Here is a 19,312-nt window from a genome sequence, read left to right on the forward strand (position 1 = left end):
CTACAGGTGTTATTTTGATTTTTATATTTTTGTCCCACGTATGCGCCAATAGAATTACATTGCGTCTGACGGTAATTCAGGGATCAGGAATTGCATGAAGAAGATTTCTTTTGCAGTAATAGAGGGATGGTGGAATAACAATTTAATTTGGAAGAATGTCAGTTTTATAGAACAGCATTGAACCATTAAATATAAACTTGTCCATTGTGATATCTGCATGTTTTTGCCAAATTACCAGAAAAGTGAATCCATATTGTGAATAAAAGTAAAATGTTGAATCATTGTTTTTTTTTAATATTTAAGGGTGTGTGTACGGATAATGGTGTGATAACTGTAAATATTGAAAATACTCTAACCTCTTTAAATATTTTTCTTGAATTACTTATGTATGCAGCAGAGTATAAACTTTGCAAAAAAATAGTGTAAGTTTTGTGTAAAAATCCCTCAAAAACAGATAATTTTAAGTTGAAATGCATTTCTATTGGAGATACACTCTTAACAGATTATACAGTGTATACCTGTGCAATTGGCAACTGGCCAATGTTTTACAATAGGCCAACAATTCTTGATCCACTCCTTGTAGATAGTTGAAGTGTCAATTTTAAAATTAACATTGACCACCAGTATTTTCATGGTAAGCTGTGACCTTGCTAGGATTTATATTCTGCATGGTGGCACTGGATATCTACTTCTATTTGGTTGATTTAATTTATTATTATTTAATTTATAGCAGCAATATAAGTATCTGTGCATGGCTATATGTACTGTGTTTTTGCATGGTGTATATAACAATCAATGAATGTATAACTTTGATTTATTGTTCATGTCTGTGTTTAATTCTTGTCATACTTTTCCACTAGAAGCTGTTGCGTTTTTAATCATTTCAAGGATAGACACTGCTAACTCGTGAAATTAGTGAAAATTTGGAAAATAATTTTAATTAAACAACGAGCAAGATTGTACCTGAACTTGTTTCCATGGAAACAATGACTTTGTGATTCCTCTACTATGGTGGCCGTAAAATTGATCAAAATTCATAAAAAAAAGCATAGTTTTAAAAAACTAGTTTGGGCATCACCAGTTCTAGTGAACAGCGCAATATTTCATCATGAAATTCCTCTGTTGATACTGAGTGTGTTAGCAGTGGTCGGTCTTTTCTGTGAACAAAAATGCAACCCAACCAGTTGTATTGCAATATATCTCACTGTTTTACAAACAAAATGGCACTATTTAAAGGTTGAACAGTCGGTAAAGGTAAGCTGGTATCAATATACTGGTAGTGCAATACTGCTGGATTGCTTATTCGCTCACAGTTATCCTGATTCAGCAACTTACCTTGATGCAAACTGCAGTCCCTTTGATGTTTTGGCCATCTATTTTTCTAGACAACTTCAAAATTGAATTTTATGACTGCAAAATATATTTATAATATTTTCTAGCAATTTTCAAACACATAATCTTAAAACAGAAAATATGTTACCGGTATATATAGTCCATATGCAGTGATCAACCAATTAAAATTTGTCCTCGAAAAACAACTTTCCCACATGCCTTTCTACTTACTTACACAATTTTTCTTCCTTTCACCAACCTGGAAATTGCATCCCTGGCGTAATCATCATCATTTTAAACTTAAATACTATTTATATCATGCACTAGATATGCCAATATCTGAAATACAGCTGCTATTGTAGAGTCTGTGATAGGGGGGGGGGGGGGATTTTATTTTTTTACTTTCTGTGGAGTGATGTAAATAATTTATTGTTTTCATCATATTGAAGGTGACTGGTATTGTTGGTAGAGCTGATGTCTTGGCATGTTTGTTGTTTATACTTTCATTTCTAACATTTTTAAGGTAGGACATGTGTTAACTGAGAAGCAAGTCGATTATCTCTACTGCAGAAATTCAACCCTCACTAGCTATCCTGTAAATTAGATTATGTGTGTACAATTTGAACTTAAGCGAAATAAAACCATATTTCAGAGTTCATATTTTTTTAATTTTGATTCAATGTGGCATACCAGTACTACACAATACGCAAAATTCAAACATGAGCAGCATGACTGTCATATTTTGAGTTAAATGACTGAAATGCAAACATCTTATATTGTGGATGTTAATGGACCATTTTCCGTACACTGCGAGAATCACGCGTTATGCGTGAAATCGAACGTAAAAACAGGACAAACAAAGGTCATAGCGTCGTAGTCGCGTCAAACATCGCGTGGGATTCGACAAACGCCAAAGTATTTCGGGGACATTTCCATGCTTAATAATGTGCTGTCCACATTTGATGATAGGCAATTTTGATTAAGTAAGGGTATTCGGAAGCAATACTCCTCTGTCGAAGATCGGCCGGTCGGTGTGAGCTACGAAATAAGGAAATTCGAGTTCAAAATCAAATCGTTTGATTTTTGCGGCAGACGTTCGACGCGCGTCTTTCATGCATCTCGCGAGATCTCGCAATTGTACGGAAAATCACCTATTTGAATTCAAGTTTTTATACCTTGCTAGTTACTAAATTCTGATTTAGTGGCAGTCCATGAAATATTAATGCATTGTTTTGTACAAGTATGTACAATAATATGTAATTGCAATTCTGTTATTCCACTGTTGTGGATTAGAAGCCGCATCCCTAATAGAAGTCGCACCCATTCTTTTTGTACAATTGCAATTCTGTAATTCCACTGTTGTGTTATGTTACAATGTAACATTCAGTTCAAAAAGCAGTAATGAATTACCGTAAAATCTGTATTAGAAGTCGCATCCAATCTTTTTGAATAATTGAGAACCAAAAATTCATCATTTCTCATATGTGTAGATGCTCTAATAGAAGCCGCATCTCTAATATAAGTCGCACCCATTATTTTTGAATAATTGAGAACCAAAAATTCATCATTTCTCATATGTGTAGATGCTCTAATAGAAGCCGCATCTCCTCTGTTGCATTGTATCATTTTAATAGAAGCCGCTGCTTCTAATACATATTTTACAGTACTTTTAATGATTACAATTTGTTAATTAAAATTAAAATCCTTCTCTGTGAACTTCATTGCAGTATAGACATCTGGTTTGCTTCTTAAAGGAAAATATATTTTTGTTTGCACTGCATGTCAGCTAATTGTTTATTATTTATTAATAATTTATTTAATAATTAATGTATTTTTATTTTGCATAATTGGCTTCTTGCATTAATATCTGTTGTCATGTATAATTTATGTGAATCAGGTATATCTATGATGTACTGTGCAGTCTAACCAATTGGGAAGCAACGTTTGATGAAAATCATGGTCCAGGTGACCAAATTTTTTTAAAAAACCTACCCATGAAACATATTAGGTTATATTCCTAGAGTACATGTACAGTACAGTGATGATAACTTCAAGGTACCGTATCTACGTACAACAAGAACAAATTCACTAAAAATGGTTCATGTGATGCATTAAAACAAGAAACGGGGGGGGGGGGGGCCTCTCTCTCACTTTAAAAAAAATATATACAATGTGTTTCTTTTTCAAAACTAAAGCTGTAAGTGTGAATTGAACCTTGAACCTTTGCACTATTGTAAACATCATGCTTAACACTGACCAGTAGTAAACTGACATACCGGTATCTTTGCAAATACATCCCTACCCCCATTTTATATTTTTCCAAACGTATTGTTTCAGCACCTTAAGTTTAAAAAGATTGTTAATTACAAAATTTTTCTCACAAATGACCTTGTATAGCAAATTCACCTTGTAATGCAAAATATAAAAAATTTCAAAAACTATCAGGCCATTATTTAAAATTCTAACTATCTACCATGCCCATTTAGTCAGTTTATATTTTCATAAAATACTTCTAAGGTGTAGTAATAACATCATTTTTTTCCCTAAATCATTTATCCAACACATCACCTATTCCTGAAAGCTGAAAATGTGTTAGATTATAGTGGAATAGTCTTCACACCATGCTGTGTTTGATATTGCTTTCATGTGATGTGTAGCACGCTTACAAATATGAACAAACTTTGAACAAACATGCTGACTGTGATCTTTCATCTACATGTATTTTATAGTTATTTTCAAGCTCAGTCTGTTTACTTTTCTGGTTTGACCTGTGAGGATTTCTTTTCTCGGAGCTTTAGTGACGTTTATGACAGATGATGACAAAACAAGAGAGACTGAATGACCACTCCAATATTTTAGAAACCATGCCCGCTTTTTCAAAATAATTTGAGTGTTCAAATAACTGAACTAAACATTTTATTTAGTTTTTGTTTAAAACCCACATATAGTAACTCGACCTTTATTAATTTAACAGTTAACCAACCTAGTTACAGGCACATTAGTTTTTTTCTTTCTTACATGTATCTCCAAATATTACCTGAAGTCCAACAATAGCATGATTTTTGTACAATGCTGAGCGCTGTTATTCATCACCTTCTAAATGAACACTTATACAATTATATTCATGCTAAACAAGTAAAAAAAAACACTGTATTTTTGCATTATAACAATGCTTGGTTATATTGATACATGTGTAATTATTACGATTTGTTTAAATGTAAATTATCAATATGATATCAGAAGTATCCTGAGACTCATTTGAAGAGTTGTGTTGGCATAGAAACACTGTCCACCTTATTTATTGTATTTGTACCTTGGATAAATAACACTGTAATGTGTGAAATATCATAAAAACATAAATGTATTTAAAAAGTGTTGATAGTAACTATAAACAGAGGTACATTACTTGGGGTTTGCAACGCGCATAGTATGGTGACATCATGCCAAGATCCCATTCAAGTCTCATCTCGTAGATAGCGAGACTGATGCTACGACTTTCTGGAATGACATAGGCGGTTTGTAATAAAACAATAAAACATGTATTTCCACATTCATAGCGAAAAAATGTAATACATCGAAAATGTATAGAAAATATAGTTATCGTAATCCGTCATGTCGTGAGCAGCTATTTTGATCCACCTGGACATCCCAGTATCCTAGTTAACTCGGGCATGCGCATTCGCATTTGTTTTGAGTTGGAACGTTTATGCGAGAGCGAGATTGTAACGGGATCTTGGTATCATGTCACCATAGTTGCAAACCCCAAGTAATGTACCTCTGCTATAAACAAATATAAAGTAAGTCACCAAATTTGTTTCCATGGTAATTTTATTGATACATTATGCTGACAGTGTCTTCATACTCATAAAATCATCACCATTTTGAATTTAAAATTAGTGAAATCTAAGATCAGTGGTTACGTGGTATATTTCTTATAAGCCAATGGATTTCGTTGTGTGCTCCCCTGTTTTGCCAAAGTAATAAACTTTATTTTCATGTGCCTATCTGTGTTTGTGTCGTAAATGTGTGTTTAATATATTATGTTAAACAGTATTTATGACTCAAATCTCGCCAGATTCTCGCATGACTTTTTGTTCACGTGACTTCGTAGTTCATTGTTGTTTTCTTCCTGACGCCATTTCAAAGTCAATTACTTCGTTGTTGTTAATGCCAAATTTGATGGATGTCTACCCATACTCTCTTCATTTGAGACTATTGTAACCTTTCTATCTTTATACTGATACATGTTATTTTCACTAATGAGTCGGCATGGAAACTTGCATCTCTGTACTGTAAACAAATCATTGATCATGAATTCATTGCTCTCACATAAAAAAAACAAACTAGCTGCAGCATAGTGTAAACAAATAAAACAAATTTCAAATGCATTTTCGTGCCTTTTAAAAAAGTTTTCAAAACCATCAGAAAACACTTGGAACAATGTACAACCAAATGCTGTGCTAACTCTTATGAAAATAGTGTTTATTGCTTTCTTTAGGAGTACAGAGACATCAAGTTCAAGAACAAACTTTCCATGTACAGCATCACCTTTATATTTTATTGTGTCTGTTGTGCTCGGTGCTTGTAATATGATGGTAAAGGAACATGGTATAACTGTACTTGGTGTGTGTATAGTGTATGATGTAATGGTGATATGTAGACCAGGTGTACTGAGGTAAGAACATTGTATAACTGTACTTGGTGTGTGTATAGTGTATGATGTAATAGTGATATGTAGACCAGGTGTACTGAGGTAAGAACATTGTATAACTGTACTTGGTGTGTGTATAGTATATGATGTAATGGTGATATGTAGACCAGGTGTACTGAGGTAAGAACATTGTATAACTGTACTTGGTGTGTGTATAGTGTATGATGTAATGGTGATATGTAGACCAGGTGTACTGAGGTAAGAACTTTGTATAACTGTATTTGGTGTGTGTATAGTATAGTATATGATTTAATGGTGATAAGTAGACCAGGTGTACTGAGGTAAGAACATTGTATAACTGTACTTGGTGTGTGTATAGTGTATGATGTAATGGTGATTTGTAGACTGGGTGTACTGAGGTAAGAACATTGTATAACTGTACTTGGTGTGTGTATAGTGTATGATGTAATGGTGATATGTAGACCAGGTGTACTGAGGTAAGAACATTGTATAACTGTACTTGGTGTGTGTATAGTGTATGATGTAATGGTGATATGTAGACCAGGTGTACTGAAGTAAGAACATTGTATAACTGTACTTGGTGTGTGTATATTATATGATGTAATGGTGATATGTAGACCAGGTGTACTGAGGTAAGAACATTGTATAACTGTACTTGGTGTGTGTATAGTGTATGATGTAATGGTGATATGTAGACCAGGTGTACTGAGGTAAGAACATTGTATGACTGTACTTGGTGTGTGTATAGTGTATGATGTAATGGTGATATGTAGACCAGGTGTACTGAGGTAAGAACTTTGTATAACTGTATTTGGTGTGTGTATAGTATAGTATATGATGTAATGGTGATATGTAGACCAGGTGTACTGAGGTAAGAACATTGTATAACTGTACTTGGTGTGTGTATAGTGTATGATGTAATGGTGATATGTAGACCAGGTGTACTGAGGTAAGAACATTGTATAACTGTACTTGGTGTGTGTATAGTGTATGATGTAATGGTGATATGTAGACTGGATGTACTGAGGTAAGAACATTGTATAACTGTACTTGGTGTGTGTATATTATATGATGTAATGGTGATATGTAGACCAGGTGTACTGAGGTAAGAACATTGTATAACTGTACTTGGTGTGTGTATAGTGTATGATGTAATGGTGATATGTAGACCAGGTGTACTGAGGTAAGAACATTGTCTTACTGTACTTGGTGTGTGTATAGTGTATGATGTAATGGTGATATGTAGACCAGGTGTACTGAGGTAAGAACATTGTATAACTGTACTTGGTGTGTGTATAGTATATGATGTAATGGTGATATGTAGACCAGGTGTACTGAGGTAAGAACATTGTATAACTGTACTTGGTGTGTGTATAGTGTATGATGTAATGGTGATATGTAGACCAGGTGTACTGAGGTAAGAACTTTGTATAACTGTATTTGGTGTGTGTATAGTATAGTATATGATGTAATGGTGATATGTAGACCAGGTGTACTGAGGTAAGAACATTGTATAACTGTACTTGGTGTGTGTATAGTGTATGATGTAATGGTGATATGTAGACTGGGTGTACTGAGGTAAGAACATTGTATAACTGTACTTGGTGTGTGTATAGTGTATGATGTAATGGTGATATGTAGACCAGGTGTACTGAGGTAAGAACATTGTATAACTGTACTTGGTGTGTGTATAGTATATGATGTAATGGTGATATGTAGACCAGGTGTACTGAGGTAAGAACATTGTATAACTGTACTTGGTGTGTGTATAGTATATGATGTACCCCCAGTAATGGTGATATGTAGACCAGGTGTACTGAGGTAAGAACATTGTATAACTGTACTTGGTGTGTGTATAGTGTATGATGTAATGGTGATATGTAGACCAGGTCTACTGAGGTAAGAACATTGTATAACTGTACTTGGTGTGTGTATAGTATATGATGTAATGGTGATATGTAGACCAGGTGTACTGAGGTAAGAACATTGTATTTGTCTATAACTATGTGCTGTTTTTTTTCAGGATACTAAACAGTAAATCGATTGATTCCACTTGTCTTCCTTTGGTAAAAAGAATTATTGTCATACTGATCATGGTAAGTATATGTATATCATAAAGCCAGCCACATTTTAATGCATGTGTCAGTTATACTGACTAGTGTACAGCAATAGACTATTTCCCCTTCATGGTGGGATCCTGCATTATGCATAAAATCAAAAAGTAAAAACAAAACAAACAAAGTTCATAGTGTCGCAGTGATGTCAAACCTTCGTGTGAGCTTTGAGAAATGTGAAACTATTTTATGGGCATTTGCATGCTCAATTATTTGCTATAGACACTTGATGATGTTCAATTTTGCTGAAGTAAGTGTATGTCAACACCATATTTCCTGGGAGTTCAGCATTTTGATGCATAAATAATGAAGTTCAAATTCAAAATCAACTTATTTGATTTTTGCAGCAGATGTTCGGTCTGCATCATTCATGCATAATGCAAGATTTGCAGTGAAAGGAAAATGATCTACTGCAGTAATAGACCATTTTCCGTACACTGCGAGAATCATGCGTTATGCGTGAAATCGAACGTAAAAACAGGACAAACAAAGGTCATAGCGTTGTAGTGGCGTCAAACATCGCGTGGGATTCGACAAACGCGAAAGTATTTTAGGGACATTTCCATGCTTAATAATGTGCTGTCCACATTTGATGATAGGCAATTTCGATTAAGTAAGGGTATTCGGAAGCAATATTCCTCTGTCGAAGATCGGCCGGTTGGTGTGAGCTACGAAATAAGGAAATTCGAGTTCAAAATCAAATCGTTCGATTTTTGCGGCGGACGTTCGACGCACGTCTTTCATGCATCTCGCGAGATCTCGCAATTGTACGGAAAATCACCTATTTCACCACTGTGTAGATAATCTTGACTTGAATTTGCATAATTTATTCATCTTCAATCTTCGCAGGTACTGATCCTAATGGTATTTCGTATCTGGATGTTAAATGGCCAGTTACCTGCATTCTCAGATCAAGATAACCCAGCATCCTTTGCACCTCACCTTAGTACAAGGTAACATTACCCATCATTCAGTAGTAGAGTAGTCATCATTTTCTTGTCTGCCTGATGAATGTCTGTAAATTCCACCTTGCTATAATAAGTATTCATGTACATAACATTGTAAAGTAATTACAAAAATAATTTAACTTTTATTTACCAGGTTCCTCACCTACTCATATCTGATAGTTTTCAACGGTTTGCTGTTGTTATCTCCAATTACCCTTTGCTATGATTGGCAGATGGGTAGCATACCATTGGTGGAGTCCATCACTGATCCGCGTAACCTAGCAACATTCTGCTTCTTCATCGTCATGGCAATACTGGCTATTCATTGTTTACAGTGCTTTGTGAAGGAAAAGGTACAAGTTTTATTTGCAGTAAAATCACCTCACCTTTCACTTCTCAGACCCTCCTCACAATATGCCTTATGACCAGTTTAAGGGCACTTCACAGTGGACAATACTTACACATCCTGGTATTTTTTTTTTTCAATGGAGACAGTTATTCATCATATCATGCCCACATTTAAACATAATTACGTGTAACTTTTAGGATTGTGCAAAATAATTGAAACAGTTATGTCACATGCTAATAAATAAACTCTGCTCCGACCGATAAATATGATATATAGTTCTATTGTGGAATCATTTAGTGATTATATTTTATAGTTGTTGTGCATGTTCTTATGTCCTACCTATACGTTTAAAAATTTACCGCTATGATATCAATAAAGAGCCATTGCTCGAAACGTCTAGCTATTTTTAATAGTTACTTAGGACAACTATTACTAAATATTATATACTATATGTCACATGGTCATGTATGTAAATAAATGTGCATTTCTGAGGATTCACAAATGTATCTCACAGTGCCATTTTGCGATGGTCGTAACCACAACAATTAGGCACCCAATATAAGAAACTAGTACTCTATAAACAAAAGCATATAACTAATTTCATTTCTTTTATTGTTAACTTTTTTATTTACAGCTTAATCATCTGAGGATCATTCTAATTGGTTTATCATTCCTCGTCATTCCATTCATTCCAGCATCTAATTTATTCATCAGAGTTGGTTTTGTTGTTGCTGAGAGAATCCTGTACATTCCCAGGTGAGTCACGGTAAACAATATCTTGCTTTGTGCAACTGTCTGTCCATTTATCTCTATGTCTGTATGTTTGTCAGTATTTATGTACGTATTTATCTCTTTATACTATATTTATTAGCAGGATAGTAGCAGGAGTAACAAAATGAAATAAAAAATAATTTGGTATTGGTGACTTTTTGGTTTAGAGCCTTGTAGAATGTTTATATGTGATATCTGATTTCCTGTTCTTTGTGAAAGGTGCCAACCAAATGTTTGCTGTGAAAATTAAATGATTAAATTTTTAACTTTTATATTGAAATGCTTGTTGTATCACATCACTAGGCCGAAAATGCCCAATAAATAATTTAGTGTTTGTTGAATCTAACATGAAGATTTTACATAACAAGATGCTATGTCTTTTGTTTTGTTTTTATAGTCGATTTTACAGATAACGTGAGATCTTGCAATGAACAGAAAGTGCTCAGTTAATTACCTGTACTCATCATACTGTAGAATACTTTATTTTCGCTGAGAGGCTTTTTGGGCATTGTGTATGGAATTTATTTTCACTGATTTTTGATGAGTTTAATGTGAAATATAGGAAAAAAAAGTATATTCTACAGTATTGAAAACGAAGGCATATATTAAACTTTACACGTACAATATACAGTGCCAATATTTTATTCATTTCCTTATTCATAACATGAGCCTGCAATATTTTTATATTGTGCTCATTCTTCTGTTTACAGCTTATTGCATTTTTCATACTTTTTTTCTTTCAGTCTTGGATTTTGTGTTTTAGTGGCGCATGGCCTTAATAGTGTCTGTAAGTCAAGCAATAAGAACATGTCCTCTGCAGTGACTGCACTAGTCATTGCAGTCGCTTTGTTCTTTACATGGAGGACTATAATAAGAAATCCAGTTTGGCATAGCAGGGAGGCATTATTTAAGTAAGTCTAAGTTAACTCTTTGATCACCAATGGCAAGGTTTGTCAACATTCACAAATAAACCCAGATTTTTGGTCGAAATTTGAAAAAAAAAAATGATAACAAATTAAATAAAGATATGCAAAATGTGTTGTAACAAAATTTAAGCTGGAAAAATTATGAATGAATGAATGAAAGTGTGGAATTGACAATTGATTGTGAATATTAAAAGATACATGATGTGTTTAGACCAAAAAAAACCACATTTTTGTGCATATTTCAAACTACAGTGTCCATAAAAAAGAATACTTTAAAACATTTTAAAATTTATACAATAAGCTTCTGAAAATATATAGTTTTGTGGACAAGGGAGGTCATCTTGGTTTCCTAATTAACTAATTAAAATACGTGTCAGGTTAACTGCATCTATACCTTAAGAGGACATCTACCCATCAAGACCAAAATTTATAAAATGGACTTAGCATACTGTAAAACATGTCGAAAAAGCGACATGCAATTTTAGCCAATTGTGGTAAAATGATGTAATAGCGAAATGTTGATTTAGCGAATCTCTCTTGTCATTGTTGATTTCCTGTTTTCGCAATACTTGTCTGTCGCGTGGCAAAACAAATGCGCAGTTATCACCTCCATAAAAACAAAGAAAAACTGTCAAGTGTAATTTGATTCCGTTCACAATCATATACAAAATAAAAAGCGGGTATCGTTGCTGAGTTACATCCAGAATATTGACCTTTTATATTAGGACTCAAAAATTACTAAGTACTACTAATTTCCGTAATAATATATCAGTATCACTCCATTTATTTATTTTCATTGAAATAATGACCAAAATGAATACGTTTATTTTTTTGTGTTAATTTACTTTTCAATAAAGTGTATCTATCATGTCAGTACGTTTTTTTGTGTGTTGTTTACAAAGTTGTGTGGAGAAAAAAGACGTTGTTTGGCGGCCATTTTGAATTTATAATAAAGTCATTAGCGACATCTTGAATTAGCGAATCAGTTCTCTCGCTAAAAAGACATGCTTGCGAAAAAGACATGTTTTTCAGTATATGAATTATATATTATGTTTACGACACAAAAGCAACTGCCTTTGATGGCCTCTATGAAGTTTGAACCCTGAAAATGCATAATTGATATTTGAAAACTTATCATCTAAGTGAGAGTGTCCACAAGGGGAATGTCTCTGATGTTATGAAGGGTTTGAAGCATTAAAAATCAACAGGCTTGACTTTGTGCATATTATTTCAAATGATTTAATCACTGAAATATCATAAAAACAAGACAAACACTGGAAACCAGGGTAAAAAGACGATAAATAGTAGCCGTAGCTGAAAAAAATAATAAAAATCCAAACTAAAAACTACTATTAAAAACACAGCACAATGTTTTGGATGGCAAAGCCTATCCTTCATCAGGTTTAGTCACTATACTTCCTATATTCTGATAGCATTTCTTCTTCGTAACTCTAAATTGTATATTTGACTTATTATAGATCTGGTGTGCATACCTTGCCTCATAATGCCAAGGCTCATTATAATTATGCTAATCTATTGAAAGATACAGACAGACATGTAGAAGCAATACAACACTACAGGAAGACTTTAGAGTAAGTTTGAGTATATTTTACCCATAGTTCATACTATACTTACATGTACCCATATGTAAAGTGGAATTTATTTTTTTTGAATGTCACTGTTGTCTCTCCTGACTTTTTTTTTTTTTAAATTGCAAGTGCTAGTGCTGACACAGTGCATTTTGCCACAGAAGTCATTTCCTGTTTTGGACTACATGTCAGGGCTGTGTGGCCATCTCTCTATCAAATGGCAATTTTAATGCGCTATCCAGGCACCAACCAGGCTCGGTCGAACACAAGCACCTGCAAACCTTAACCAAGGTTCCCCCAAAGTCGTATTCGTTAGTGAATGAATCTCGGCCAGTGGAATTGGCCTTCCCATTGAGTCTGTGGCACACTCACCCAGGGTAGAGGTTGACAGGGTAGAGGTTCAGCCTAAGGTAGGATTTGAACTTGGGTCTACCGATCATGAGCCTGATGTAACAACCACTATGCTACCAGTGACCGGCAAGTAAAGTGGAATTAACATGCTCAATCATAGATCTTTGAAAAGAAATCCAAGAACACAAAACCAGGGATCTGTCCATTTCAGTTGCTAGTGTCGTGCACTCAGGATTTCAGAAAGTTGTAGACGACACTTGTCTGTTTATGATAGAGTAAGGATGATCATTTTGTTGTCATCGTCAGTTTCCACAAACAATGACTCAATAATTACCCCGGTAACACCCAGTGCAGCGTCCTGTTCGATATGGGACTCATAGCGACGTATACAACGCGTGTAAAATACATTGTTTATTTACATGAAATTCGAACACGCGCTGTGCGACGACCATCGTGCTTTAACATATGAGGAGATTGCTATATGAAAATAATAAACAAAGTTGAAAACATGGCTCAAAAAATGGGAAGTCAACATGCCAGTAATCAACCACATGAAAAAAACTAACATGTTGGCCACCTCAAACTCTTGCAAATCTCAGGTAAACAAGACACACCTACTGTATTTGAATAGCACCTAGAGAAGTCACTGGAAAAACACCAAGATTAGAAAATCCAAATACACCCACAGCCACTAAGTAATAAACAAAAGACCACATGTTAGTCTCACCTTTGATTAAGGTAATGCACGCCCTCAAACAGGGCACACCTGAGAAAAAACAGTATTAAAAAAATGTCATTGGTTCTGGCAAAATCAACGCACACATGTAACATTGGCCTCATGTGTTATTATTTTAATCTCACTCACTCTGTCACGAGATTGTAATAAGTCAAGTTTACCATTGCAGTGGGAAAAAAAACTTGCTAATTTTGCCAACTGGGATGTGTCAAGCTGTCGTTCATTTGATCTATGCTTGCACTCAAGTGTAGTAATCTTTGTTAAGGTTTTTGTCCTCATGACTCATTCATAAATCCAGAACCTATGTTCAGTTCATCCAAAGAATAATTATTCCTCCCCATAAAAATGATCACCCCGGTAACCAGCATTCCATTACAAAAAACTCGTCAAGTTCTGAGTAACAAACAGATGACATGCTTTGAAAAACAATAGCTGGGCGAGCCAGAGGTCAATGTCTCAAAATTTTATTCCCCTAAAATTGTGTATCTATTTTTATAAAATCAGATCATTTCGCATTGAAATAAATAAAAGTTGAATGAATTGAATATCATGAATATTATTAAGAGATCGGCATTCAAGTCAGACTGGGCATAAATTAAATCCAATGACTGACAACAATGTCAAAACAATCCATCTTTAAACTACCATGTTTATTGTTCTCAGACTATACCCGAGCCATGCCAGTGCTCATAACAACCTAGGTACAATGTTAAAAGACGACAAGGAATGTGAATTTCATTTTACACAAGCTATAGCTATCAATCCGATGCATGTCAGAGCCCATTTCAACTTAGCTAATCAATTAGGGTAAGTAATGTTTTTAATTGTTTTCCCTGGCAGTGTAAATGCTAGGTCAGATTCTGTATGTTTTTTTAGCTATTCAGATATCTCTATACTTAACACCATCAGCTATTGGCTGTCAGTTTGATTGGTCGATTGGAAATGATGTCAACGTAAGCGGTATCAATTGTATGATTTGTAAATTATGCTAGCAAATGAATGACAAATGTTTTACCATCCTTTATTCCAGAAACCTGTCTAAACCGGAAACCTGTGAAAATCAAATTCTTTTGTAATCCAAGAACCTGTAAAAACCAAAAGGCTGTCTCAATATAAAAAATGCATAAACTGGGACTTTGTGTAATCCAGAAATCTACCTAAACTAAAAGTTTACAGTCCAATTCTAAATAAATGAATAAAATACTGTTGTCAACCACCAATATGTGCCACTAACTAAATAATTAACATTATTGGCAATAAAGCATGGGAACAAAAATTCACGATATTAGTATTTTTATGAAGGGTTTTAGTACTAGTATGTTGGGTATAGTATCTGGGCTGATATCTGTTAAATAACCTGGTGGGAAACATTCACAGGATTACTTGTTTATTAAAGGGCGGCAGTCGTAGTGCCGTGTTCGGTCCTGTTCGATATGGGATTCATAGCGACGTATACAACGCATGTAAAATACATTGTTTATTTACATGAAATTCGAACATGCTCTGCGCGACAACCACAGTGCTTTAATATAACTGTTTATGCCATAGTACTTATAAAGTTTTTTTTCTTCAAATTCAGTAAAATACCTGATCGACAAGATGAGGCGATACGTCTCTTACTACGCGCTATCGAAATCAAGGATGACTATGCTGAAGCGTACACTAGTCTGGCGGGTATATTAATGGATAGAGGGCAGTATGATGATGCCGAGAAACTTTACAAGAAGGTTATTGAACTAACGCCCAATGATGGGAATGTTTATAACAACTATGGTGCCTTATTAGTCAAAAGAGGTAATTACAAGTCAAAAGTCATCATGTTATTTTTGCAATGAACTTTACCTTGCTTTCATCAATGATGGAAAGCTAAGGTATATTAATTAAGAGAAAAATTTCTGACCTGTGTTGTCATTGGTAATAATTGTTATTGTGTGCACAATAACTTTACTAATTCTATTCCAAACTTTATCAAACTTGGTCACCTTATTCATCAATATAAATTCTTCTCTTAGTATGAACGACAGAAAATGGAATATCATGCAAAAATTGAGAAAATCTGATAAAATACTTTGACTGTTTCTATTTGACTAATCCCTGGTGATACACATTCAAAAGTCACTTATCTCAGTGGGAATATGCATTGTTGTATGTTATTAGTGTTTGGAATACACTGTAAATTCATGGTAGCAAAGTAGTATCATAACCCTGTCATGTAGACCTGTATGTAGAGTTTGGGAAGTTTAGATTTACCTTTACTCTAACAACACACAATCCGATTCCAGATTTGAGAGAAGAAGCCTTAGCGGAGTATCACAGGTGCCTTTCAGTAAATCCCAATCACACAGTTGCCATGGTGAATATTGCAAGGCTGCAGCGAAAAATGGGAAATACTAGAGATGCTGAACTTATGTTTAAAAGGTTTGTACTCATGTAATGCACCGTCAGTCGTATTGTTGTTGTGTTTCACTTGATTATCAAGACATTCATTATTCATATTTTAGTTTTACAAAAACCTGTGTATCTTTTTTTCCACCTTAAAATCTGAACTTTGAATGAACTATATTCAAACATTTCCACTGTGATTGGCGCTTGAAATAATTTACTAAATTTAAAATAGTTTTGTTCACATTGTTAGTCCCCGTTCGGATGTTGTCCGAAAATGGGGACTTATGTTTTGCCCTGTGTGCGTGCGTGCGTGCATCCGTGCGTGCATCCGTGATCACCTGTATCTCGAACATGCATGGACCGATTAAGTTCAAACTTCTCTCATACATCACACATTATATGGGACATATGCACATGCATTTTTTTCATGATCCGATTAACGATAGCCGAATAGCGGCCATTTTAAGGCCGAAAATGCATCAAAATCACACATTTTCACCATTCCGGACCCGGATCTCAGTTATGCATGGACGGATTTCGTTCAAATTTGGTACATACATTAAACATAATAGAACCTTGATGCACGTCATTTTTTTTTTCGGATCAAGTTTGAAATGGCCGACTGGTGGTCATTTTGTTTTAAAGAATTCAGTTCTGGATCCGTATCCGAGACATGTCTGGATTGATCAAGTTCAAACTTCTCACACACAAGGTACATCATGTCACAAATATGTATGTGCATTTGTTTCATGATCTCATTAATGATAGCCAAATGGCGGCCGCTTTAAGGCCGAAAATGCATTGAAATCGCACATTTTCACCATTCCGTACCCGGATCTCAGTTATGCATAGACGGATTTCGTTCAAATTTGGTACATACATTAAACATAATAGGACCTTGATGCACGTCATTTTTTTTTTTCGGATCAAGTTCGAAATGGTCGACTTGCGGCCATTGTTTTAAAGAATTCAGTTCTGGATCTGTATCCGAGACATGTCTGGATTGATCAAGTTCAAACTTCACACACACAAGGTACATCATGTCAGAAATATGTATGTGCATTTGTTTCATGATCTCATTAACGATAGCCAAATGGAGCGCTTTAAGGCTGAAAATGCATTGAAATCCCACATTTTCACCATTCCGGACCCGGATCTCAGTTATGCATGGACGGATTTTGTTCAAATTTGGTACATACATTAAACATACCCCCGGTAATAGGACCTTGATGCACGTCATTTTTTTTTTTTCGGATCAAGTTCGAAATGGCCGACTGGCGGCCATTTTGTTTTAAAGAATTCACCTCTGGATCCGTATCCGAGACATGTCTGGATTGATCAAGTTCAAACTTCACACACATGGTACATCCAGTCACAAATAGATATGTGCATTTGTTTCATGATCTGCTTAACAATAGCTGAATGATGGCCATTTTAAGGCCGAAAATGCATCAAAATCACGTATTTTCACAATTCCGAAACCAGATCTCACTCATGCATGGATGGATTTTGTTCAGATTTTAATAGTACAATGTGTTGTACATATGCAGGTGCATTTAGGTCATGATCTGCTTTGAATGTATGTCACTCAAATATGAACGGAATGGGGACGTGTCATTGACAATGACTTGTTATTCTGCTTATTCTTTTGCAGAGCATTAGCAGTGAAGCGTGAAGCTGACACATTAAAGAGCTTAGGGGCCTTGTATTTCAATACTGATAGAATATCAGAAGCTAAAGTGTATTTTGAGGAAGCTTTAGGGCTGGATCCGGAATCAGCAGAGATCAGAACCCATTATGTGAGTTTGTGGTGGATAAGTTTATATCGCAAAACTAGGCGTTGGGGTGTTCTTTTCGTCACATAAAACGAACTGACTAATCATGCGGAATTGTTATTGAAACGGACATCGATTGCGTTGTGTTTTCTTGAGTTGAACAGACGTGAAATATAATTCAAATTGGTTTATTTGTACTCAACATGAACATCAATACGTTGTACAGCAAATACTTCTTGGTATAAAATATAGATCGCTAAATAATAGCTTCATGAGGAGTTGGCATCGTAGAGAGCATAGAAAGGAGGGTGTGCATAACGAGCATCAAGTTGCGAAGCTACCATAGAAGGAATTACAGCGACGGCCTGAATCGGACTTCTCACGACAGCGCTTTGCCTGGTTAATGTAATTGTCAACGTTAGCGCGGCATTTGTCTCGGTGACAGCTAATCGGAGAAGAGCCAAACACGTGTTTGTACTCTAGAATATATCATGTCAAAACGTTCCGAAAATAAAACAACGCTAATGATTGGCGCATACAAACGAAACATAACGCTGTCATTCCATATTAGGTGTGACACGCGACTAACACGAGGCAGAACTTTGGTGGGAATTTTGGGCGGTAAACAGACAAGTACCGCGAGAACGCAATGGGAAACAATGTAGCGAACGTTTGGATATAGCGTCACGGTTGCTACAGAAACCGATCTAGTCTCTCAGGACTCAACTCGTGGTTATCAAAACAATGTCTGAAATTACAAACTAGCTTGGAGAACATCATACAGAAAGTAAAATTTGTTCATGTTAGATAACTGCGCGCGACATACTCCGGGGCGCAAAAATCACGAGAAGATCTCGGGATAACCTGAATCGAACATGATAAATTTTAAAATTAACTTGAATAAATCTCTGAAATTTAAATGACAGACTCTCAACAATAAACACATGTCAATCACATTGAACATCAGATATGAATTGTGAGTTTCAATCTTAGCTAAAACAGCAAATAACACGGTATATCAAAAACAATACAGTATATCATGAACACATTGCAGATTTTGCTTTACAAATGATTCTCATTGAAAACTTGAAATAAAGTTACAGTGCAATACAAAGTTCAAAATTCTACAAAGTTATACAACACCATCACGGCACATTTGCCGTATACTTTCGCTCGCTTTGAGCGCTGAAGCCCTTGGTTCGGGCCGACTAGAAAAGTCGTGGATTTGACTAGAAAATTCATTTTCAACGGAGGGACTACCAATAACTTCTTCGGGAATTGAGAGTGTATTCTCTTGTGTTTCTGCATTTAGTTCGAGTGGATAAAGATGGTGTATAGAACGATTTGTTGAGCCGTTTTTGGTCT

General features: G+C 35.1%; 1 protein-coding gene across 2 annotated transcripts in view; it reads left to right on the plus strand.

Annotated features, from left to right (window-relative positions):
• LOC102801124 (protein O-mannosyl-transferase TMTC1-like) overlaps positions 1–19,312 on the plus strand; it is a 46,543-nt gene that overhangs the window by 3,797 nt on the left and 23,434 nt on the right. For both annotated transcript variants that reach the window (XM_085506502.1, XM_085506503.1), the window contains exons 5-16: positions 1,782–1,855; positions 5,831–6,007; positions 8,028–8,100; positions 8,968–9,071; positions 9,220–9,418; positions 10,049–10,170; positions 10,929–11,096; positions 12,590–12,703; positions 14,451–14,594; positions 15,367–15,581; positions 16,070–16,205; positions 17,827–17,971. In XM_085506502.1, coding sequence (XP_085362628.1) covers positions 1,782–1,855; positions 5,831–6,007; positions 8,028–8,100; positions 8,968–9,071; positions 9,220–9,418; positions 10,049–10,170; positions 10,929–11,096; positions 12,590–12,703; positions 14,451–14,594; positions 15,367–15,581; positions 16,070–16,205; positions 17,827–17,971 — 1,671 coding nt within the window. The remainder of the gene's footprint in view (positions 1–1,781; positions 1,856–5,830; positions 6,008–8,027; positions 8,101–8,967; positions 9,072–9,219; positions 9,419–10,048; positions 10,171–10,928; positions 11,097–12,589; positions 12,704–14,450; positions 14,595–15,366; positions 15,582–16,069; positions 16,206–17,826; positions 17,972–19,312) is intronic.

Source organism: Saccoglossus kowalevskii, chromosome 12 (genome assembly GCF_978046115.1).
Source record: "Saccoglossus kowalevskii chromosome 12, keSacKowa6.1, whole genome shotgun sequence".
In the NCBI taxonomy this organism is placed as follows: domain Eukaryota; kingdom Metazoa; phylum Hemichordata; class Enteropneusta; family Harrimaniidae; genus Saccoglossus; species Saccoglossus kowalevskii.